This window comes from Brachycentrus maculatus, unplaced genomic scaffold, assembly GCF_059751285.1.
Source record: "Brachycentrus maculatus isolate JH-2025_06_01 unplaced genomic scaffold, ASM5975128v1 h1tg000203l, whole genome shotgun sequence".
NCBI classification, from domain to species: Eukaryota; Metazoa; Arthropoda; class Insecta; order Trichoptera; family Brachycentridae; genus Brachycentrus; species Brachycentrus maculatus.
In genome coordinates, this window is record NW_028280954.1 from 526,619 (window position 1) to 553,571 (window position 26,953).

At 31.7% G+C, this 26,953-nt stretch overlaps 1 protein-coding gene across 2 annotated transcripts in view; it reads left to right on the forward strand.

The window, feature by feature from the left end:
* The window catches only part of LOC148307240 (homeotic protein empty spiracles-like), a 61,921-nt gene extending 35,880 nt beyond the window's left edge, over positions 1-26,041 (forward strand). For both annotated transcript variants that reach the window (XM_088263788.1, XM_088263789.1), the window contains exon 3: positions 20,714-26,041. In XM_088263788.1, coding sequence (XP_088119914.1) covers positions 20,714-20,944 — 231 coding nt within the window. In that variant the 3' untranslated portion in view covers positions 20,945-26,041. The remainder of the gene's footprint in view (positions 1-20,713) is intronic.
* The last annotated feature ends 912 nt before the right edge of the window (positions 26,042-26,953 follow it).

Genomic DNA, 26,953 nt, shown 5'->3' on the forward strand with positions numbered 1-26,953 from the left:
TTCCTGGTTTAAAGAAAATTAAGTGACGATTTATCGAATATTGGCCCCATAATATCATAAAAACGATATCGGATATTTTTTTTATAATTTCCTTTGAATTTTAAACAAGTCGTTGAAATTTATTGAAGACTATTTGGAGGGTATTAAAAATATTCGCCTAAAATAATAATAAAATAATTAAGTCATCATTACTTTGTATGTATAGGTGCCTCATTATAATTTGACTACATAATCATAGCTATTCCGGAAGTGTGTGAAACGGCATATGCCGTAGAAATTTGTAGGTACGCATTTGCTCAGCGGGTGTCTGTAGTTAAATATACTGCTGTACTTAGAGCAAAAGGGGTATCTAAACCCGTGTAATTTAATACATCGCTCACTGCTTTCCACAACGTCATATATCAAATCGTCAATTTTTTTTGGAATGCCCAGAAAATGTACTATATCCCAGCAAAAGCGGCATACTTTTCCTTAATATTTACCCGCTACAGGACAGAAAGTGTTGTTTTTGCATTTTGAAGAAAAGGTATTGTTTTATAATTTTTTTAAATAAACTAAATATTTTTTAAATGAAGAAAAAACATTCAGGTTCTACCTAAAAAGATCTGTTGCACGGTTATTTTTTAAACATTTAATTATATTTTTGAATTTTAAAAACGAACTCCTGAAAAATCTAGTTTTTTAAATTTATTATTTAACTAACTAACTAACCATCGCGCCGCTTCCCCACAGGGATAGGTAGAGAGAATCGAACGCTACACCATTGTCTTTGCAAACATTCTTCGCCTCTTCCACATTCATGCATCTCCTCATACATACCCGACGATTATTACGACTCCTGACCCGGCCGCTTTCAAGTATTTGACATACCTGATTGATGTTATTTTGCTAGTTTTGATTGATGCTAGTTGTTATTTCATTCTATAAAATGCAGTTCCACCAAGAAATTTCAGTGCAAAACGTGAATATTACTATAATTTCATATTGAATCGGAAAACTGGCAAGAAATCGCGTGCTGGCGCCATCTATGGGCGAGGCCCGAAACATCTGACGCGCAAACATGGCCGCCGATCTTTCAGCGCTACGCAAACACACTGTCATTACTCGTTATTAAAAATAACTGCCTCCTGTAAAAACGAAACGAATTATTTCGATGTAATGGCAGGAATCCATCAAGGTCCATTTAGCTCGGTAATAACGGATTATTTACGGCGTTATTAACTACCAAAAGTGGTTTTATTGTTTGTTTATTCGTAATTTCGTAGTCATTTCGCGAGACGTTAATTCGTTTCATTGAAATTTTGGAACCTGTCGGTTCAAAAAAACCTCCCACATCACGAACGCTCGACTCTTGGTAAATTTTAAAATACATAATGGTTCAAAAAGTTTGCAACATTGTGCGATTGAACGCCCCCAATTTCAATATTATTGTACCTACTACTCTCTTTGTATTTTAAAATCAAGTTTTACTTTTTTATTTATTGTTTCGGCATTCACTTTGTGGAAATACCTGATGAAATTGTAAAAAAAAAACGCTTTTTTACCACATGTGATTATTTTATTTACAACATTTTGAGTGTGTCCAAATAATTGTCTGGTCAAATTATAAGCTTAAATAATAAAAATGAAAATGGTATTTTCTGGCGTTTCTCATGTGTGTGATTATAATCCAGGATTCGGACCTCACATAGTAATATAAGAGTTTCTGCTTAGTAAAAAGCTTCTTTATATCTCACCAATAGATGTCTCTAGTGAAGTTGTAGTGATTCAAGAACAAGGTTTCTAAATTAATTTATATCTATATATATATAGCTCCTAAGAATTTGAGTAGTGTGGTTGTCAATAATAGTTAAAATTGGTGAATGTTACACGTGTGTAAAGTGATCACTTAAACCAGCCTATGACGGTCGTCAGCCCCGTAAATGCCCAGACTTCCATATTCTTCTTCATCTTTGATGAGATGTTGAAAAAAATATATACCTACACATATGATTTGTACCTACCTACTTTTAAGTAACGGTGAAAACATTGAAGCTGTTTTTATTCTTGGTTCCTCTACCTCTACCTCCTTAACTCCTTTCCTAATCCTACTCCCTTCCCTGTTTTCATTGATTATTTGATACTGCAAAGTGTTGTACTCTATATTTTTTGTCTTCAATTATACAACAGCTGCATAAGGTAGGGTTTTGTATGCTGTATTTTGTATGTGTGGTTTTTGGAAGATATTGTTTCTCAGCTAAAAACCCACAAATGTGCGTACATTACTTAAAGTTTAATAAATAACACTAAAACTGAAGCACAAGCAAAATTTAAATTACTTTTAATCTCCGTCTAAATCTATATTAACGATATCCTTAATTATAAAACTCTTATTCAAAATAAATTCAATTGGTTTTTTTCCATTTCCTCTTCATATTTTTATAGAATTCCTCGGATATTAATTAACCAACGTCCGGATAACACATCACCTCCGATTCATTCATGACATTGCCTTTTTTACATTGGCATTCGACTTTAAATAATTCAACATATTCAGTCCCTAATAATTTTACCAAAGAAATTTTTAATTTCAACTTTTATTACTCATTTATTCGGCTAATATGTTACTCCATTATCTTTTTTTTTTTTGGAATCTGAGCCCACCATCCACCCCCAGCAGTTATAGAGTCCTGAGGGACTCTCTGTCGGCTGCACATAGAGGAAAATCTTCAAAATATTTCTGATGAAATAAATATTGCTCTATTCAATTAATGAGGGGGGAGGAGGATGTACGGACAGAGGCCGACACTTCGTCCCCACCCCTCGAGATCCCCTCATTACCTTTTTTAATTTTAATAAAATAAAAACAATAAGAACACAACAAAAAAAATAAAATAACAATGTTTCCAAAAATAAAACAAAAAACAAAATACAATTTAAGACGAACACAAACAATGACTTAAAGACTAAAGTAATAGAGAACTAGTAACTAATATTTAAAAACAAAAAAAAACACCGTTATATACATTAAGAGAAGCAAAAAAAACCATTAATAAAGAAGGACTTCCTGGGTTAACAAAGGCAGAGGATCCAAATACCACCCCCGTAAGGGGAGGACAAAACACTACTCCATTATCTATAAATTTTAATGTTGTGTTAATAAATACAACTGATTATTATACTTATTATCACGCAGCATCTTTTCAGGCAGAGAGAATAGAACGCCACACCAATTAATTGCAAATAATCTTCGCCTCTTCCACGTTCATGTGTCTCCTCATACAATCTCGCCGATTATGTAGACTGGTACCTGAATACGCCCAAGTGTTTGAAATACTTGATCGTGTCAAGTTTTCCTTGGTCTTCCTCTGATTCTATTACCTACCAACCACATTCGACTTATATTATTTGTTTTACTGTACTTTCTTCTCTTTTTTTATTAATGTATAAATTGTCACCATAATGCATTTTTAAGTAGTCTTAAGTATTATTTTTCTAATTGTCATCCCCTATATGAATGTCTAAAATTTATTTTTCCATTTGCTTTTTTACTAAGGTATAAAATACTTGTTTCTCAATTGTTAAATTATCACATTTTTATTCAGATCTGTAATACCACGTTTTTTCCAATTATCATCATTTTTATTTAGGCGAAAACTACTAATTTTCCAAAAGTCAATTTTTTTTATTGATTTCATTATTTGATTCGGCAGTTACAATTTGGTATTTTTCAATATTATTTTTCCAACTGTCATCTTTTTTACCAAGGATTATTTTTCCATTGTCAGTATTGTGATAAAATTAAAATGATAATATAATTAAATTAACACTCGGTTTCAATGGGTTAGCCTGTAAAGTTATTTAACACGTCGCTCGAGCTAAAAACATCGGTTGAATCATTTTAACACATGTGTCGTTTTGATATAACGTGCTTTAATTGAAAAAGCTCGAATAATAATGAATTAAGTGTCAAAATTCTAAGAGAATGGTGTGGGAACGAAGTTAGTATATTTATTTTTTACACGTATCGCGTGGAATAAAATTGAAGCTAATTTTTTAATATAACTTTATATATCCAGTCAAAATTCGATCACTCAGGCGAATGTGCGGTAAAATATTGTATGATAGGTGTTCGAATGATGATATTTGGAGTGAATGCAAGGCTGAGATTAGTATTATTTATTAAATTAAGAAAGGGGTGTTGAGATGGTTTGGGCATGTGAATCGAATGAGTGAAGTAAATGTATGAAGTCAATGTGTTTGGTATTAGAAGTAGAAGAAAACAGGGGAAAACTTGGCATATTCGAGTATTTCAAATACTTGAAAGCGGTCAGGTCAGGAGTCGAAATAATCGGCGGGTAGGTATGTGTGAAGAAATGCATGAATGTAAAAGGGGCGAAGATTGTTGAAAAGACATACTTTATTGGTGTAGCGTTCTATTCTTCATATATTTTTAGAAAATGAATTAAAAAATACTTTCACATTTTTTTTAAACCTTCTTTTCTTTCAACGACTTATTTTTTCAAAACCTTCGAAAAAAACGTATTTTTTAAAATATAAATACAATGTTTAAGGAAAAAATTCAATAACGTTTAATGTTTCTTCGGTTTGAAGAAAATTATGTTGCGATTTATCGTAGATTTGGTCTTAAAATACATTATACTTAGATAAATATTAGAATTATAATAAACAATTATTAAATTATTACAATATCATTATGGAGAAATAACCGTATATTAATTTTAATTAAGTTAATATGAATTCCGCCTACAAGAAGAGATCTGCTAACTCTTGACATACTTTAATATATTACATTTGTGTAATGACGTGATGTAATGTGCCTTGTAATTAGCCTGACATTTGATGTTAATTGAATAAGTGAAAACCTACAATATATAGCCTACGCTATTTTAATGATTTGACTCGAAAACATAATGACCTATGTCGAAAATGACACATTTGGAAAAATATCCACAAACAAAACATTTTGAGCGTGTTCAAATCCTTGTTCACAAATCTGAGTTTTCTCCATTCGGAGTTATTTTTACATGTTGTTATCTCAACATAGATGTAGAAGAATGTGGAGGCTGGGTATTTATAGAGTTTATGCCCTGTTTTTGGATGTGTATTTATAATTAACCTTGCTTACAAAGTCTATAGATCAATTAGTGGATTTTTGTTTCATCTAATTAAAACCACGTTTTAAGTCATAGGTTGGTTAGTGATCACTTTATCGACGTGCAACATTCACCATTCTTCCCATGATTGACCAAACTACTTATGTTTAAATACTCTAGATTAAATATTAAAAAAAAAAAACTTTCCTACTAACCTAACTAATTTTATTTATTGTTTCGGCATTAACTTTGTGGTAAGACATGTTATAATAATTAAAGAAAACACTTTGTTTTTTACCACTTGAGTCAACATGTAGTCTTTAATAAAAACTCAAGTGGTAAAAAACAAAGTGTTTTCTTTAATTATTATAACCTAACTAATTAACCATCACGCCGCTTCACCGCAGGGGTAGACAGAGAGAATAGAACGCCACGCTTGTCTATGCAAACAGTCTCCTCCAATCAAATCTTCTACACTCACCCAAATCTTCATACATACTTCTCAAATTATATATATGTATATATATATATATATATATATATATATATATATATATATATATATATATATATATATATATAACGTGGTAATATTTTCCTTTTGAAAATTAAGTGTAAATAATATGTAAAGTGGGTGTATAATAATAAAATAAACAATGTGTTGCTTTGTAATTAAAGTTTATTCTTAATTTATCTTTATAATAATTTTTATATCTATCTATCTATCTATCGGATTCTGACAGTTCATAATATTATCGGAAGTCTTTTGTTTTATTCTGAGCGACGCATGCGGCATCTGGTGGTAGAACTGTTTTATGTAGGTACTTTTTGTAAGTACTTAATAAAATGTATAGGTAGGTACCTAGTTATTTTATTACATCTCCCCCCTTGGGGAAGAAAATTCATAGTAAAATTTTCACTCGTCCTCCGGATCATCTCCTTGTAGTGAAGGGACTGGTATAAGTTTAGTGATGTGATAAAAGTTTTTTTTTTTTTTTTTTTCTTTCTTTCTTTTTTCCTTCTTTTTTTTTCTTGTTTTTTTTTTCCTTTCTATCTTTTTTTTTCTTTTTTCCGTTCTTTTTTTTCTTTCTTTTTTTTGTATTTTTTTTTTCTTGACCCTTTTAAAGTAGACACAGTTTTTTTCAATCCATTTGTTTTTTTCTTTTGAATTCCTTCATTTTTATTCAGATCTCTTAAAGTATCTTCTAATATAACCAAATGTACAACTTTTAATTGTTCATCTGCATTTTCATTCGATTCTAAAACTGGATTCCTGCTTAGACAATCTACTTCTAAATTCTTCTTTCCTGGAGTATATTTTGTGTTATCTTTCGTAGAAGTTTTTTCTACTTTATTTTTATTTTCAATTTTCAAGCACTGTTTCTGTGTTATTTGTATATCTTCATTTTTATTCTGATCTTTTAAAATATCTTCTAATTTAACCAAATTTACAACTTTTAATTGTTCATCTGCATTTTCATTCGATTTTAATACTGGATTCCTGCTTAGACAATCTACTTCTAAATTCTTCTTTCCTGGAGTATATTTTGTTTTATCTTTCGTAGAAGTTTTTTCTACTTTATTTTTATTTTCATTTTTCAAGCACTGTTTCTGTGTTATTTGTATGTCTTCATTTTTATTCTGATCTTTTAAAATATCTTCTAATTTAACCAAATTTACAACTTTTAATTGTTCATTTGCATTTTCCTTCGATTCTAATACTGGATTCCTGCTCATACAATCTGCTTCGAAATTCTTCTTTTCAGGAGTATATTTTATTTTACATTTTGTAGAAATTTTTTCCACATTATTTTTATTTTCATTCTTCAAGCATTGTTTCTGTGTAATTTGTAAATCTTCATTTTTATTATTAATCTTATCATCCTCTTTTGTTTTAAACCAGCACGTTGCTTCAGAGTGATATCGAGTTCCCTTATTTAAATTTTCACAAATCTTACATGGACTTTTATCTTTAATTTTATCACTAGTTTTTCTATTTCCACGTCTTCTTTGTTTATCTTCTAATCGTTTTCTTTGATCATCTTCTAATTTTTCTCTCTCACTCCGAACATATTGTAGTAATTGTTTTAATACATCTAATGTTTCATAATCCATTTCCAATTAACAAAATTGTCGTTTTATAACGTGGTAATATTTTCCTTTTGAAAATTAAGTGTAAATAATATGTAAAGTGGGTGTATAATAATAAAATAAACAATGTGTTGCTTTGTAATTAAAGTTTATTCTTAATTTATCTTTGTAATAATTTTTATATCTATCTATCTATCTATCGGATTCTGACAGTTCATAATATTATCGGAAGTCTTTTGTTTTATTCTGAGCGACGCATGCGGCATCTGGTGGTAGAACTGTTTTATGTAGGTACTTTTTGTAAGTACTTAATAAAATGTATAGGTAGGTACCTAGTTATTTTATTACATATATATATATACATATACATATACATATACACATACACACGGGAGCCATCTTTGAGAAAACTTTCATTTAAGAGAGACCGTTTTTAGACCCCGGATTATTTTACATACTGTCAGACGCCTGAAAACATATTTTTCAATTTGTATGCAATCTATAGTCATTATTTATTAGCTACAGTCAAATGTCCATTCGGCAAAGTGTCCGTCTACAGAAAAGCTTTGAGTTATGCCTTCTGGGTATGGTTTCTCTAAACGCAAGAAACGATTTTGGACTTGGACCATTGCAATTACGAACCGCTGAAATGGAAAACCGATAAAGGTGATTTATGACGACTCGACGCATTGATAGATCTCCACTTACAACAATACTGAAATATTGCATTGTGTAATTGCGGTTGTGTAGGAATTATGTCCAATTTCCATTCATTTCAATTAATGTTCCATACAAACACATCAATAATTCATATACAATGTTATTCGCGTGCCAACGCATCAATCAGGGATTACCTGAAATGTTTTTTTTTAATTACCTTACGTCCAAGTGACTCTGAAATCTAGCTACGGCTTATGCAACACCGTTTATCATATCCCTACTCAGGCTTCAACTTTATAAGTTTCATAGCCTATGCCTACTTATGAGTGGTTTTAGTCTTTATGATTAAAGTTACTATAATTTCATGTCATTCATGAGTGAAAATTCTAGGCAAAGTCGATCCAATATAATATACCTACCGAAGTAACTTATCCATATATTCCATAGGGGCTGAGCGTCATAGGCTTGTATCCTTTTGCCCTTTTAAAATATATGGTTTTGATGAGAAAAGAGTTATTGAAAGGTCATTTCGAACCCCCTTATCCGCACCCCATGGTGCATAGGGCACTGCAGCATATAAACCCAGTGTTATCTTGATCGTTAACACACGATGGAAAGGTGATCAGCCCTCCGCTTCAAGTACCAGTCCAGGGTAATATTGAATAAATATTACAGTGAAAAAAAATCACTTTTATTTATTGGACCCCCTCTTGGAATCGAACCCGAGACCTCCGTAACGGTAGCCGAGCGCGCTGACCATTACTCAACGGAGATGAACCAACATTACCTATTGAAAGGTAAGGAGTCAAAAATGATAAAAATATATTTTTGCAATATACGAGTATATTTTCAACAAAAACATAAATTACAATATAGGATATTCTAAAAAAATGTTCGCGGAACACACGTGTAGCTTCTCGCGCAGCCAGTTGTGTACTGAATTGTATATTTGAATGTACACCCTTAGGGCGTTTGTCCACTTCACGGGATTTCACCGTCCGGCAGTCCGGTTTGGAAAATGAAAGCGACTACGACAGTTTAGCGTGATCGAATTTACGCGCAACGTGTTCACGCACCGATCAAGAGCATCGATCAGAAGAAATATGGACAAAAGCACAAGCCAATCCAAGCCAATCATCATTTTAAAACGCTAACTGACGTGCCGGACAGTAAAATTCCGTGTGATTCCGGGTAGTGGCTAAGCGCCCATAAGTAAATACCCGTATTTAGCAATTGTTGGTAATAGAGAGTATATATATTTTTTAACGTTCAACGTCCATGTGTGAATATATGTACAGATGTGAGCATTACTTACTGCTGATTCTATAGAGTAATAAAGACGAAATCCCAACGATAAAATCATAATTCCATGCAATTAATCCTATGGGGTAATCGGTGATGGTATTTGGCATGATATCCCCAAGGGTGGCACCCCACGATCACACTGAAGGGTGACTCGTGTCATGGTTTCCAAAACGATTTTAAATACCATCCCATTACACTTTTAACTATGGACCACGGGACTTGTTTCAATGTACCTTAATACGGAACTATCGTAAAATGTACGACGGTAAAAAAACTCACATATTACCAAGAAGACTTACTTAAAACATTTGAAAAATTAATGCAACATGTTTTTTGAGAACTTTATATAAAATTCGAACATCAAATATATGTAGGTAAGAAATTAAGGACATGAATTATTATATCTTATTTTGAGTGTGTCCAAATACTTGTTCATAAATTTCAGTTTTCTAAACTTAGGAGTTAATTCTTCATCTCAACAAAGATGAAGAAGAATATGAAAGTCTGGGTATTTACAGGGGTCGTGATAAACTGGTTAATTGATCACTTTACACACGTGTAACATTAACTAATCTACCCATGCAAATATAATAAATTTCATGACACCTTATGTGTGAGTTCACTGGAGCCATATATGGTCGGATCGAGAATGCTTTTAACAGAAACCCATTTAAAAAAAAATGAAACCCTTATCCGCACCCCAATGGTGCATAGGGCACTGCGTCATATAAACGCAGTGTTATCTTGATCGTTAACACATGACGGAAAGGTGATCAGTCCTCCCCTTCAGTTATCAGTCCAGGGTAAGATTGAATAAATATTTGAGTGAAAAAATCACTTTTATTTATTTGACGCCCCCTTGGGAATCGAACCTGGGACCTCCAGAATGGTAGCCGAGTGTGCTGAACATTACACTACGGAGGCGGACAAATGTTATTTTTGTTCTTTTTCTAGATACACTCAAATTGTTGTAAATGAAATAATTAATTAAGCTTCATTTATTCAATGTAAATACTACAATAATTCTTTGATTCAACCATTAAATTTACTTACTATTAAGTTAAATTATATCTTTAGTTTCTCTTTTTGTTAAAACAACGAACCGCCACTGCTTATTAGGGGATATTTGAAATTATTTTATTAAGTGTATAATCTACCCTGTAGTATATATACATCACCCTTCAAAATTCATACTATTATTCTAGCATCCCCATTGTTGGAATATTGAGTGCAGAACTCAATTTATTATTGGCTGTCATCTATACTCACCCTTACACAGAATAGGGGTCGAAAAACCCCCTAACTTTTAAAGAGCATCCATCAACGCAGCGATCGGCATCGTAGGCTAGAATTAGTATTTTTAAATCGTTATTGGTTATTCTTTAAAGCCTTGAATGCAATGAAATGCCAAAAATTAAAATGAAATGAAATTAATATGTGAAGAATGATGAATATTAAAATTATTGCTAAAATTTTAACATACATATTTTCTTCTTACCCTTATCCGCACCCGATGGTGTATAGGGCACTGCATCGTATAAACGTAGTGTTATTTATATTGATCGTTAACACACGAAGGAAAGGTGATCAGCCCTCCGTCCAGGGTATTATTGAATGAATATTAGTGTAAAATCATCAATTATTTATTTGACACACCAACTGGGAATCAAACCCGGGACCTACAGTACAGTAGCCGAGCGTACTGACCATTACACTACCGAGAAGGACAAAAATCGTTTTTTTATAGTTTCATAATTTTATTTGTTATTTCAAAAATGTACAGTCCTGAAAATACAGAGACTTCAGTTTTTTTCATCTAAAAGTAGAATTCAAACACACACAAAATGTTGTAGAAAAAATAGTTGTTGGGTAATATATCCAAGATTAACACGATTATTGGATTGAATTCTACTTTTATTTACAAAATATGTGATGCGTTTCGTCTTATTAAGACATTATCAAACACTCGATGTTTTAATTTGTCTTAATAAGACGAAACGCGTCCATGTTATCATATAAATATGAATAAAAGTAGAATTCAATCCAATAACCGTATTTAATTCTGGATACATTATCCATGAATTCAAAATGGAATTCTACCAACTGTCTGCATTTACAATAAACAAGATAAAACAGTTGTTTTAAATTCTATTTTTGAAAAGGTTTGCTACCCCTCTTCCTTAGCAAAGCAAATAGCCATTTTCGCGGGAAAACATACCAAGTGGAAACGCTCCCTACCCACTTACTTAGGAAAATACAGCCGTCCCCCTCGCACTAATGGAGATAATAGTCCCCATGGCCTCGCGTGCGAGCGAGAGGGCGGCTGGGAGTAGACTTCGTTTAGTGGGGCTTTTCGCGCCACTTAAACAGAATAAATTTGCTGGTCCAATTTATTATATTTGTTGCTCTTTGCAGGGGAGACGAACCATTGCTCGACGTAATAAAAATAGAATATATATATATATATATATATATATATATATATATATATATATATATATATATATATATATATATATATATAATATATATATATATATATATATATATATATATATATATATATATATATATATATATATATATATATATATATATATTTATATATATATATATATATATATATATATATATATATATATATATATATATATATATATATATATATATATATATATATATATATATAATTTTTTTATTTTTATAAAGTAAGGTTATTACTACCTACCTATATAACCACTCACCGTTATTTTATCAATTATTATAACAATATTTCGACTGTGTCCAAATACTTGTTCTCTAATATGGATTATCTCCATTTGGAGTAACTTTTTACGTTCTTTTATTTCATATCAACATAGATGAAGAAGAATATGGAAGTCTGGGCATTTTTTGTCAAAAATGAATGGTATAATTATTAGGTATTTATTATATGACATAATATGATTGATTTAAATATGGGAAACTTAAATTGCATTATTTATTTGATATTAACTAAAATTAGTGTATAAATGAATGATAAAAACACTTAGTATGCTTTTTGGCATTTATGTATTTTTTTTGTTTTTATGATAAATATGTAAGTCGTATGTATAATGCGATCTTTTTTTTTTCGATTTAAATTTATTTAAATTTTTCAATATTTTTGAGTGAGTCCAAAATCTTATTCTCAAATCTGGATTATCTCCTCTGATCGTTGTTTTTGTTTTACATCTTAAAAAAAAAATAAAGAATATGAAATTCTGGGCATGTACAGGGCTTACGACCGTCATAGGCTGGTTCAGTGATCACTTTACACACGTGCAATATTCACCATTCAACCCATGATTGACAACCACACTACTCAAATTTTCTAGCCCTAGATATTTTGATCAATCTCATGACACAGTACATATGAGTTCACAACAGCGATCTATATTAGATTGAGAAAGCTTTTATTTAGCAGAGACCTTTTTTATTTGTATACGAAATCCAAACCCCGGATTTTTTTCACATACTGCATTTATATATATATATATATATATATTAATACCCTGACTTCCATATTCTTCTTTGTCTATACTGATATCGCTCACTCCTTTCAACAACGTCATGCATCAAAAAAAATATTTTTCAGGAGATCGTTTTTTAAGTTTAAGAATATATTGATATGTATTAAAAATAAATATCAAGCCACTTATTGAATTTACAGTGCAACAGATCTTTTTAGTCAAAACCTGAATGTTTTTTCTCCATTTGAAAAATATTTAGTTTATTTAAAAAAATAATTAAACAATACCTTTTCTTTAAAATGTAAGAACAACACTTTCTTCCCTGTAGCGGGTAAATATTAAGTTAAAAATATGCTGCTTTTGCTGGGATATAGTACATTTTCTGGGCATTCCGAAAACACGCACAACTGAAAAATGACGATTTTTGATTTATGAAAGGAGTAAGCGAGTAATTATTATCCATTTTTCATGAAGATTTATTATGTTTTAACTAAATTAATAAAACAAAATCATGTTTATTTAACGGAGAAGTAATTATTACCTTTGATCGTACATTATATCGACGTGAATTATCATTAATCAAGTAAAATAATTATTTTAATCGTTTCCACTTGTATAGAAGCCATATAATTATATATGTATTACTAGAAAACATTGAAAATAATAATTTATACATTAGGTATAAGTTAGCTAATGATTTGAAATGTCATTTAAAAATTTATTAGTATGTTATTTCGTTTGGATAAATAAGATAATTATAGGAACAAAGGAAATTTAATATAGTTAGTAAAATATTTGAATTATTTATTTAAATGGCTAACTAAGAATCGGGCCGCTTCCCCGCAGGTGTAGGCAGAGAGAGAATACAACGCCACACCACTCTATTTTTGTAAACATTCTTTGCCTCTTCCACTTTGATGTATCTCCTCATATGTACCTGCCGATTATTTCGACTCCTAACCTGACCGCTTTCAAGTATTTGGCATACCTGATCGTGCCAAGTTATTTTCGGTCTTCCTCTGCTCCTTTTTCCAACTACATTCGCCTCACAATTTTGTTTTACCGTTCTTTCCTCACTCATTCGTTCCATCTCAACACACATTTCCTAATTGTGTCGATAATGCTTATCTCAGCTTTGTATTCCGTCCTTATTTCACTGTTCGAACATCTATCATGCACCGTTTTGTCGCACATTCTTCTGAAACATCCCATTTTGACTGCATTCAGTGTACTGTGATCCTTATTTTGCCAACTCAACGCTTCACCTCCATACATTAGGGTTGAAACCATGACTCCGTTGTGTACTGCCAGTTTATACTTGAAAAGCAAGAAACAACATTTAAATTTTAATTATTGTTTTGGCATTCACTTTGTGGTTAGACATGATAAAATTGTAAAAGAAAATTAATTGTTTTTTACCAAGTTGAGTTTATTTCATTAAAACCACTAGTTTCGGAAGCTATGCTTCTATCTTCAGGTATAAATATACACTGATGATGGAAGCATAACTTCCGAAACTAGTCATTATAAAAAAATAATCTCAAGTGGTATAAAAAGTGTTTTTCTCTTACAATTTTAAACTTGATATATACACAAAAGAAATTAACATGGATACAAAATTGAGTGATTTATATATTGTGTTATCTTGTCCATCTTTTTTTGTAGAAATGCAGGAAAAACAGCGGTTGGTGTGTTGGTTTAAAATTAACATATAGACCAACTAACTACCGGACAATAAAACAACCCTAACCATCCATCATAGGCTTGTTACCCAATTAACATACTTGATGACGTCATAATAGTTAACAATCGCTCTATTCATACTACCTAATTAAAAATTGGATCTCTTAACAAACAACTCAATTAAAAAAACATTCTCAAATTTGTAAAAAAAAAAATATCCCCAATACACGCGTTTTAAGTGTGTCCATATACTAGTCCGCCTCCCTAGCGTAATGGTCAGCACGCTCGTCTACCGTTCCGGAGGTCCCGGGTTCGATTCCCGAGGGGGGTAAAATAAATATTAGTAATTTTTTCACTGTAATATTTATTCAAAATTACCCTGGACTGGTACCTGAAGCGGAGGGCTGATCACCTTTCCTTCATGTATAAACGATCAAGATAACACTGCATTTATATGACAAAGTGCCCTTTGCACTATTTGGGTGCGGATAAGGGTTATATATATATATATATATATATATATATATATATATATATATATATATATATATATATATATATATATATATATATATATATATACATATATGTATTCCACATAGAAGTTATATTACAACGTAAATATTATATTACTATATTAGTATAAGAAAACATAAGTGACTAACTAACCATCACACCGCTTATCAGCAGGGGTAGGCAGATATAATAGACCGTCACACCACTCTCTCTTTGCAAACATTCTTCGCCTCTTACACATTCATCACTTTTGTCAAAAAATAGTATGTATGAGGAGATCCTCGTGCATACCACTTTTTGACAAAATTATTTGACATGGGACCTGATCATGACAAGTTTTCCTCGGTCTTCGTCTGCTCCTTTCCAACTATATTCGCTTCATAAATTTGTTTTACCGTTATTTGCACACTCATTCATTCCACATGTCCAAACCATCCCAACAAACTTTTCTTAATTTTATCTATAATGCATGTAATTTGAACATCTACCATACATCGTTTATAGAATAGAACGCCTCTTTAATCTGTGTATGCAAATAATCTTCGCCTCTTCCACATTCATGCATCTCTCCATATATTAGTGAGACGAATGTGCTTGGCAATAGATGCAGAGGAAGACAGAGGATAGATAACCTTTTATGATCAAATATTTTAAATACTTGGAAATGGTCACGTCAGGAGTCTGAATAAATATTGGGTATATTTGAGGAGATGCATGAACGTGGAAGAGTCGAAGATTTTTGTAAAGACAGAGTGGTGTGTGGCGTTTTGTTCTCACTGCTTACCCCTACTGGGATAATGATTAGTTAGTTAGTTTTCTAAAATGTTACAATTCTTTAAAAGCGGGTAATATAATGCACATGTAAATTATTCACACCTCTTATTAAGAAATATGACGTCTATTATATCCTTGAATATATTAAAGGAATTCATTAAAAAATATAATGCTTCATTTTTAATTCATTGTCTTTAAGTCTAAATTATAATATTCGATGTTGACTTAAGATATTAATTTACCTACATTAATAAAATTAAATTTTTTCATGAATTATGACATTATCTCTTAAAAAAATGTTGAAATGTAAAAAAATAATTTAAACAAATATACAACATTTTGAGTGTGTCCAAATATATTTTCTGGCGTTTCTCATGTGTGTGATTATAATCCAGGATTCGGATCTCACATACTAATATAAGAGTTTCTGCTTAATAAAAAAGCTTCTTTACATCTCACCAATAGATGTCTCTAGTGAAGTTCTAGTGATTCAAGAACAAAGTTTCTAAATTGGTTCATATATATAGAACTTCCAAGAATTTGAGTAGTGTGGTTGTCAATAATGGGTAGAATTGGTGAATGTTACACGTGTGTAAAGTGATCACTTAAACCAGCCTATGACGGTCGTAAGCCCCGTAAATGCCCAAACTTCCATATTCTTCTTCATCTTTGATGAGATGTCAAAAAATAATATTAAACAAATGTTACTAATTAACTAACCAACTAACTAACCATCCCGCCACTTCTCCACGGGGGTAGGTAGTGAGAATAGACCGCCACACCAATCTGTCTTAGCAAAAAATCATCACCTCTTCTTAATTCGTGAATCTTCTTACACATACGGCCTGACAACGGCTAAAATTTAATATGTAAGTTTTCCTCGGTCGTTCTCTGCTTCTATTACCAACTACATTTGCCTCATAAATTTATTTCACAGTTTTATCACTCAAACGTTCCCCATGCTCAAACCATCTCAACGCAATTTTCTTAAGTTATTTTTCATATTATAATATGAAAAATAACTCCTGTAATTGTAGATAATCCAGATTTGTGAACTAGTATTTGGACACACTCAAAATGTTGTAAAGATTCAGGATTCGGACCTAACATACTAATATAAGAGTTTCTGCTTAATAAAAAGCTTCTTTACATCTCATCAATAGATGTCTCTAGTGAAGTTCTAGTGATTCAAGAACAAGGTTTCTAAATTGGTTCATATATATATATAGAACTTCCAAGAATTTGAGTAGTGTGGTTGTCAATAATGGGTAGAATCAGTGAATGTTACACGTGTGTAAAGTGATCACTTAAAGCAGCCCATGACAGTCGTCAGCCCCGTAAATGTCCAGACTTCCATATTTTTCTTCATCTTTGATGAGATGTCAAAAAATAAAATTATTCAGAGAGTGTTTGATTTGTGAAAATATTTTAAATTTAAATAAAATGTTTTTCAGCCCTGGTAGATGTAGGATGTCGATGTTATTGTTGCGGATACACACCATTGGATCAAATCCCAACACGGGGAGGAGGAATAATACATAATAGGGTTGGTTTCGGGAGGGGATAATCTCGCAGGGGTGGAAATCCGAAACCGGTTACACCACCCTTCTGTGAACCGGCGCACATTAAATTATTGTCACCCTATTGGGGACACAGCTAGACATCCTCGTGTGTAATTTATAGCCCGACTTATTCCCGAATTACCCGCTCAAATGAGCGTCGAATTTACTGTCGCATCTGTAGGTATAATGATCGATCATTCGTGTGATTATTGTAATTTAGTTTTATTGTGATGCTAATTCGAGGTGGATTCGTTGGTAGGTAGGGTGTAAATGGGTGGACTATATGTGTTATGTGCCTATTGAAAGGAAGTTGAATTGTGAGTTGGTCATATCACTCCTTTCAACAACGTCAAATATCAAAAATCGACAATTTTCAGTTGTGCATATTTTCGGAATTTCCAGAAAATGTACTATATCCTAGCAAAAGCGGCATATTTTTTACATAATATTTACCCGCTACAGGGCAGAAAGTTGTTTTATTTTTTTTTAAATATACTACCTAATTATTTTTCACGTGGAGAAAAAAACCCCAGGTTTTACATAAAAAGATCTGATGCACAGTAAAAAGTTCAATAAGTGGCTTGATATTTATTTTGAATACATTTCATTATATTCTTAAACTTTACAAACGATCTCTTAAAAATCAAGTTTTTTTTATATATGACGTGTTGAAAGGAGTGAGCGATATATGTACCTACTGAAAGAAATTTAATAATAAGCGGAGTTTATATAAACTTACTGAATGTAAGTTACATGATGAGTGGACTCCTACAGAAAGCCAGTAAAATAATGACGAAATCAAATATTTACTTACTGAAAGAAAATTAAATAATGAGTGGACTTTGTATGAACGTACTGAAAACAAATATAATAATAATAATAATAAAACCCTTACCGCACACCAATGGTGCACATGGCACTGTTTCATATTAACGCAGTGTTATCTCGATCGATTACACATGAAGGAAAGGTGATCAGCTCTCCGCTTCAGGTACCAGTCCAGTGTAATATTGAATAAATATTAGAGTGAAAAAATCACTTAATATTAAACCCCCCCTGGGAATCGAACCCGGGACCTCCAAAACGGTAGGCGAGCATGCTGACCATTACACTACGGAGGCGGACAAAAAAGAAATATAAGGAAGTTAAATATGTAGTGATTATTTCTACCTCCTGAAAGCATGTTGAATGATGAGTGGACTATGTGTGTATCTACTGAAAGAAAATTTAATAATGAGTGGACTTTGTGTGTACCTACTAAAAACAAATTAAATGATAAGTAAACATATACCTATACAAAGGAAGTTAAATATGTAGTGATTATTTGTACCTACTGAAAGCAAGTTGAATGATGAGTGGACTATGTGTGTATCTACTGAAAGAAAATTCAATAATGAGTGGACTTTGTGTGTAATTTCAATATTTCTGTAATTCAATGTACCTACGTTACCATAAAGGTAAGTATGTACCTATAATACGGTGCAATTTTGTTGACGTTGAAATATTGCAGATTTCGTACCATAAGCATATATATTGTAACACTTTTTTTGTTCGCGCGTTATACGAGTATGTTTTGAGAATATGTTAATATTGATATGGCGAGTTAGTCACACGTTCGGATTTATATTCAGTTATTGCGATCCAATGGACATTTTGCTGCACAATAAAAACATAACATTGCGCATTTCACATGCCATTTGGCTCCTGATAAATTGCACCCGCCGCGATGCCAAACTAGTCCTTATCCCGCGGCCCCACGGGTTATATTCGCTCGCCCGATCCTCTTTTTGCCGCGGTTTTGTTTTATTCTGGCGGGAAAACTGGATTCAAAATGGCGACCGGGGAATGCATCTCAGCGGTCCTCAAACAGTTATTTGAAAATTTAAAAAAAAGTAACCATTTTCTATATGAAAAATCTTATGACCTTACAAACACTATTACTAATACCATATATCTGCCTCTGTGGTAAAATGGTTGGCGTGTTTAGCTACCGTGCTAAAGGTCCCGGGTTCTATTCCCAGGAGAGGGAGTGAAAATAATTCATAGTGATTTTACACTTTAATACCCTGACTGATCCCTGAAGCGCAGGAGTGATCACCTTGTATTCATGCAAATAACGATTAAGATAACACTGCGTCAATACGATGTAGTGCCCTATGCACACTGGGTGCGCATAACGATTAAAAGAATAAGAAGACTACTACCATACGCCGTTTCTCCTCAGCGGTAGGCAGAGAGGATGGAACGCCACGCTCTTCTGTTCTTACCCTTACACTCCTCGCTTTCTTCACATCCATGCATCTATCAAACTTGCCTTCCGATTACGCAGACTTTTAACACCTCCAGATTTTATGTTTTGATTGATCTGATCGCGCCAAGTCTTTTTCGGCCGTCCTCGTTCTATTTCCCCTCTCAAATTTGCCCCATATACTTTCTTAGCCATTCTTGTGTTATCCATTCGTTTTTTTCAAGGTTTTATATTAGGAATGTATATACATATTACGGAAATATTTAATTGAATTTTCTATACTTTTAATTTGTAATAATCATGTTTAATAATTAAAATATATCTAATTATGTGTAATAACGTTTACCATTCTACCCATCACTGAACATATTGCTTTTTTTAAAACAATATGAATGTTTAACTTGTATTTTTTTTCCCTATTTCAAAAGAAAACAGTTTTAGAACCACAGAATTTATGTTTAACAAAGTGTTAGTAATATCAACGCAGTTACAGCAGTACGCATATGAATTTCAAATTGGAGCCATAAAAATATTGTAATAATACAGAAATAATACTAAACAATTTAAAACGAGGCCATTCAGCTATTTTAAGGAAAATTAATTCATTATCAATTAATTTCAGTGAATTTCAACGGGGAAAAGTAGTTCAAAAAAAGAAATCGCTTTAAAATTGGCAAGACCAAATAAACTTTTACCAATTTATTAAGTATTGTTAATATTTTACTTTTTAGTGGGTACTCGCAAACACACAATTCAGTAAGCGGTCGGCTTAGTGAGAAGCCAAACGTGTCTCCACGCATAATTAAAAAAAAATTGAATCAATATTTATTAAATAAACTGACAACCTTATAGTTTTTTCCACAAAAATTTTATTTTACCATCAAAGGATAAAACAAAAGATGTTCATTTCCCCATCAAATGATAATTAATTTCTGAAACCAACTAACTAACCATTAGCTGCTTCCCCGCAGGGGTAGGCAGAGAGAATAGAATGCCACACTGATCGGTCTTTGCAAACAATCTTCGCATCTTTCACATTTATGCGTGAGGACACACATACCTACCTGACTGCACCCTGTATTTGTAATAGGCACTGGCCATCATATGGCAATATCGTGCCAAGTTTTTTTCGGTCTTGCTCTAGTTCTATTCCCAACTTTAAGACCCCGTTGATAAAATGCTCCATTAGTAGTTTATCGGGACTTTTTGTATATTTTTATTTTATTTTATATGTAAATAAAAAAGAAGAAAAAAATCTAAAAAGATTTGTTTTCCACTTGTCCACAGGTCAAAGTTTGGTTCCAAAACAGACGAACGAAGCACAAACGGATGCAGCAAGAGGAGGAGGCCAAGTCGTCGCAGTCAGGGCAGTCCAAGGGCGGCTCGGGAGCCAAATCCAGCACCGACGACGACCAGGGCCAGAGGTACGACAGCCAGGGGTACGACGAGGAAGAAGAGGAACTCATCGACATGGAGATGGACGACGAGTGTCTCACGGAAAGTGAAAACGAAGGGTGAACTAAAGTTGTGAATATCAAACTGTGGGTCCTGCTATAAAAAAAACATCAAAAACGTTCCTCTTTTGACTATGGTATGACCTCGATATCAACCTAAATTTACGCATGATTTAATGAACATACTTAAAATTATGTTTAAAAAAAAATTAAAACTGATTTATTTCATTATAATTCATCATTCATTTTGTGTAATAGCATCTACTTCTACCGGTTTTGAAATAACCATTCCATCATCAGTTCAACTGTTGACGTGTGTTTTGAAGTAGTCTTACACAGAGTGAAAGATGACTGATAGGTGAGTTTTCTTCATTTTTTTCGCAGACACCTTGTGGCACATTTTAAAAACTTTGTAAAATAAGGAAAGTGTTATATTACCACACCACAAAGTTATCAATGCTATTAATATACAAAATATAAAACTACTAGCATTGACATCAAAATATATGAAGAATAATATGGATGTATTAGTATTTACAGATTTTGGACCTCTCATGGGCTGTTATATAATTGAACACTCTATTCAAATGTAATATTAACCATTTTACCCATGATTGACAACCAAACTACTCAAATTTGTGGAACTTCTAGATGTAAAAGTAGAATGGTGAATGTTACATACATACGTATGTAAAGTGATCATTTCACCAGCCTGTGACAGGTTATAAGCCCTTTAAATACCCAGACTTCCGTAGTTTTCTACATCTATGTTGAGATGTTAAAATGTAGAAATAACTCCAAATGGAGAGAACCCAGATTTCGCTCACTCCTTTCAATAACGTCATAAATCAAAAATCGTCAATTTTCAGTTGTGCATGTTTTCGAAATGCCCAGATGTGTACTATATCACAGCAAAAGCGACATATTTTTAACTTAATATTTACCCACTACAGGGCAGAAAGTGTTGTTTTCGCATTTTGAAGAAAAGGTATTGATTAATTATTTTTTAAATATACTTGATATTTTTCAAATGGAGAAAAAACCTTCAGGTATTACCTAAAAAGATCTGTTGCACACTAAAAAGTTCAATAAGTGGCTTGATATTGATTTTTAAAACATTGTATTATATTTTTAAACTTTAAAAACGTTCTCCTGAAAAATCATGTTTTTTTTTATTTATGACGTTCTTGAAAGGAGTGAGCGATTTGTCAATTAGACACGCTCAAAATGTTGTAAGTTCAAATTTAGTTTATAAAATAGTTTTGTGATTTGATTATAATAACGCTAAGTCAACGAGGTTACAAATGATGTTTTTTTACGTGGCAAGATTGGGAACCAGTGATTTTATGTATGGAAAAACAATTATGGATTTTAAACATAATATAAGTGATTTTTATGATTAATTCACATTCGTTTTGGAATGTCGATTAATTATATAAGTAAATAATTTATTTAAAATGTATTATAAAATTACGATTAAATTAAAAATGAGTCTTGTAAGTGTGTACCCAAAAGAAATGTTTTCTTTTCCTGTATATATTTAGACATCCTCAAATGTACCCATCAGTAAAAAAAGAATTAATCCACACGCTTATGATGTCGGTAACGACGAAACCCGGTCACTGGTCAAATGAAATTAAAGTGAAAAAAGCATACAATTGTTGGTTATTATATAACAAATTTTAATGCCAATATTCTGGTACAACAAGGATAATTTGTTTATATAGTAAAACCTCGATATAACAGACTAATTGGGGAAAAGGGGTGTCCGTTAAAGTCCCTTATATAAAAATGTTTTAAAAAAAACTCTGTATTTGGATAAACTAATAATATGCAAGCACAAACAAAATTCTATTTTATTTTCTTCGGAAGTGACGTTGTTGTTTGATGTCGACGCGCTTGCTTTCGGTAATCCTGCTTTGAACATAAATCAATTTTATGTGCACTTTTGAAGTTTTGAGACATAATTTGTGAAAATCATGACCGCTAAAAAATGTTAACATGTGGCGATACTTGAATTTAAACATGTATAATATAAACTTATTCTTCTTCAAACCCTTATCCGCAGCCTAATGGTGCATAGGGCACTGCATCATATAAACGCAATGTTATCTTAATCCTCAACACACGAATGATGGAGCATAGTGCCCTGTATCAAATTGGTGCAATGTTAAATTGATTGCATGAAGGAAAACCAGCCCTCCGCTTTAGGTACCAGTCCAGGGTAATATTGAATAAATATTACAGTGAAAAAATCACTTGTATTTATTTGACCACCCCCCCCCTGGGAATCGAATCCGGGACCTCCAGAACGGTAGCCGAGCGTGCTGACCGTTACACTACGGAGGTGGATAAAAATAATATTAACATGACTTTTTTTTCATATTTAACCGGATTTTTTGTCCGTTATATCCGAAGCCCGTTAAATAGAGGTCCGTTATATCGAAGTTTTACTGTAATTGATTATTACCTGGTTTTTTTAAGTACATAAATATTGATTTATAATTTGTTTGTAAATTTGACTAGTGTATGCTCCGCGTAAAACATGTAACTTTAAATTGAAATTGTGATAAATTATGTCATTTTTGACACCATCTATAAATCACCATATATATGCAACATATATATATATATAGTTAATAACATCTCAATACGAAAATTCTAATTTCCTGTTTAAAAAAAAAAGATTAAACTTTTTCTATACAGTTGCAATTCTGTATGTCTCAATAATAAAACAATAAATTAAATTTTTTTATCAATCAAATAAAATTAAAAAACGATTTATTACATTTGTGTTTAAATGCGAAACAAGCTGTGAGGAAATTGGTTACGAATTAGACACATCTGTTAACAGGAAATTTTGAATATAAATAAAAATATCAGTATTCATTTGCTCAAAATCTTAATTTTCGTAAAATTTTTCACCGACTTCTTAGAAATTTTAAACATGAGGCAGGTAAAAGTAAGCTTTTTTGAAAAAAAAAACATTTTTTTTTTGCTGTAATGGCAGCGCCATCTGTTGAACATGATAGCAACTCACGCAATACTAAATAATGCCCATGGCTGTCACTTTGCCTTTTTTGATGTTTTTATACCATTATCGTTTCGTGGATTATTTTATATGCTTTTATTGCTGTTATTTCTTTTCCATTTAACCATAATGAGCCATAGATGTGCGTGGCTATTTACAGCTAGTAAGAAATTAATAACAAAAAATCCTTTTTTTATTGCATTGTTTAAAAGGTTTTCTATATTTTCATTGTGAAATTAAACATGTAATAAATTTTATATCCTTTTCATTTAGCCAGACTGAGCCACAGAAAAACTTGTGTACAGCTTGTCTTGTTCAATAACAATTTAATATAAATTCTATCTGATTTTGTGACAGTTTAATTTTATATTTTGTATTTTTCGAATTGAATCGTTAAATTTCAAAGCTATTTCAATTATTAATAAAATTACATCTTTACAGGACAAATGAGTATGGCGTTTTATCCTCTCTGCTTACCCCTTCAGGGAAACAACGTGTTAGTAAAAGCAATAGTCCTAGTATACCTACATTTCAGTTTACTTAATCTTTTTATATTTATGAAAATGGGATGTTATTTTTTTATATATATTTCTATTTGGTTTTATTTGAAGACTCATTAACTATAGAAAATAAAACAGTGCCAAATAATATTAAGAAATTTCTGTAAATATTAAACAATACTATTAATTTGTAATATATTAATTTTAAAAATATGTGTACTTACTAGATTTATAAAATATGTATAGTGAGATTTATATACTCCCAGTGATTTTAATTTTATAAACTGATCTGAAAATACATTTTTCCCCATTTCAAATTACGCTTTTGTACAAATTTCTTCTTCGAACCCTTATCCGCACCCAATGGTGCATAGGGCACTGCATCATATAAAAGCAGTGTTATCTTGATCGTTAATACAAGAAGGATAGGTGATCAGCCCTCCGCTTCAGGTACTAGTCCAGGGTAGTGTTGAATAAATATCAGAGCAAAAAAATCACTTATATTTATTTGACCATCCCATTGGGAATCGAAACCGGGACCTCCAGTACGGTAGCTGAGCGTGCTGACCATTTCACCGCGGAAGCTGACTATTATCCAAAATTTAATAGTTTCAAACCGAAATATACTCTATTTATTTATTGACTTTTAGTTTTTTATGTTATACACATATTAATGTTTTAAAATTTTAAAATTTTTCTTCTTGAACATTTTTTTTCTGTGATATGAAAATATCAAAATCAATTGTCATTAAATAACACTGGCCAACAATATACAATTTTTATTTTGTAACTGGCATGAAAATACCTGATCTTTATGCACTTTGCATAGCTGAATTAAAAAACGAATTAGATCTTTTAGTTGGGTATTTTTAATTCTGATATTGACTAAAAGTTATCTTATTATTTACGTAAAAATATGTGTAAACATATTATGCTATCGTATTCAAAAGTAATAAGTTAATATATTTCCACTGTTAATCCATAATTATCAATACCTTTTTTGAATCCCTTAGACCTTAGACTAAAGCATGTCTAGATACCAACCACTATAACGGTTTCAACGTATGGGGTCCAAACAAACAATAATGACTGTAACATCAAAATTTGACGTGATACAAGCTTGTCACCTTAGACTTTGAATAAGAAAATCAGTCATCAAAATTTCAGTTACAAAATCATTATTGGCCAGTGTAATTTTCAAAACACTTTATATTCATCATCAGAATTCATGTATTTGTAAATGTCATACATCATTTTTATTTTTTTTTTAAATGTATTTAATTTAGATAATTAAATGTGTAAATAAATATACGTATTGTAAAACATAATTTATAAAGTGAGTTGTAAATAGATCGGACATGAATTTGAATCATCCTGTACCTAATTATGTGAATTACTTGTATATTAAAATTTTCGATGAAGCGTCGATAGTCAATATTGTTGTATCAATTTGTATAACTGCAAAATTAATGGATTTAATTTATGTGTACTTATTTATAAATTTTCAATTCAATAAATTCAGGTATTGCCAAATGTAAAAATCTGTAAATCAATTTGTATTTTGAAATCGTAGTTCTGGACGATGATAAAAAGAACTGTTAATTACAAATAAAACAAGTCTTTTGAAAAATATTACAGTTTTTTATTATTATTAATTCATTATCCCTTTAAAACCATATTCCTCTATTCCAAAAATTATATAAAAGTACATATATTTTTTATTATTTTTTATTTTGGTTTACAACAGCAACATATGTAAAATAAAACAATTAAAAAATATACATTAAACAAGCCAATTATGGATGACCACAAAAACATTTGTAAGTACAAAATGTTTAGTGTAGATCTAGAAAATGAATGAATGTGTGTGTGTGTGTGTGTGTGTGTGTGTGTGTGTGTGTGATTCTAGCAGGGACATACACACAATGCAGAGAAGCATAGTTTTTAAAGATCCTGAGAGGACAATATGCTCACCATTCGACTTTTCAACACACATTTTCCGCATTCGAAAATGTCAACTTGGCTAAAACATGAGTTGTACTCACTAGCCATTGGAAACATAGGCAAACTCCGTGCATAATTAGTTGGAAGGACAGGTACTCTGAATAAAGATTGCGATGTGTGACGGGTACGGTGGCCGGATACATAATACGTTATTTCGGAAGTCAAAACCGGACTATCGATCGATCTTCTTTTTGTGGCTTGTTGTTAAGAGGGATTTAGCCTCCTGTGACGTCGATTCCCAGCTGTCAATCGATCTCTTTGGTGGTCTGCCCGGGAGTCGTCTCTACGTTGGGGTTGGCCGTGCATTGCAATGTGGGGGAGTCAAGATGGATCCATTCTCCTCACATGCGCATACCACTGTCTCCTTCGTTGCCTTCCCCACCTAACAATATCTTCGCATATTTTTCTTATACTCCAAAAATTATGAAGGTATAAAAGATATTAAGGCAAAAGCTTGAAATAGTTTTTTTTTTAAATTTGGAAGATTTTTATTAAAGATTTTTTTTTGCATTTCGACATCTCAACATAGATGAACGAT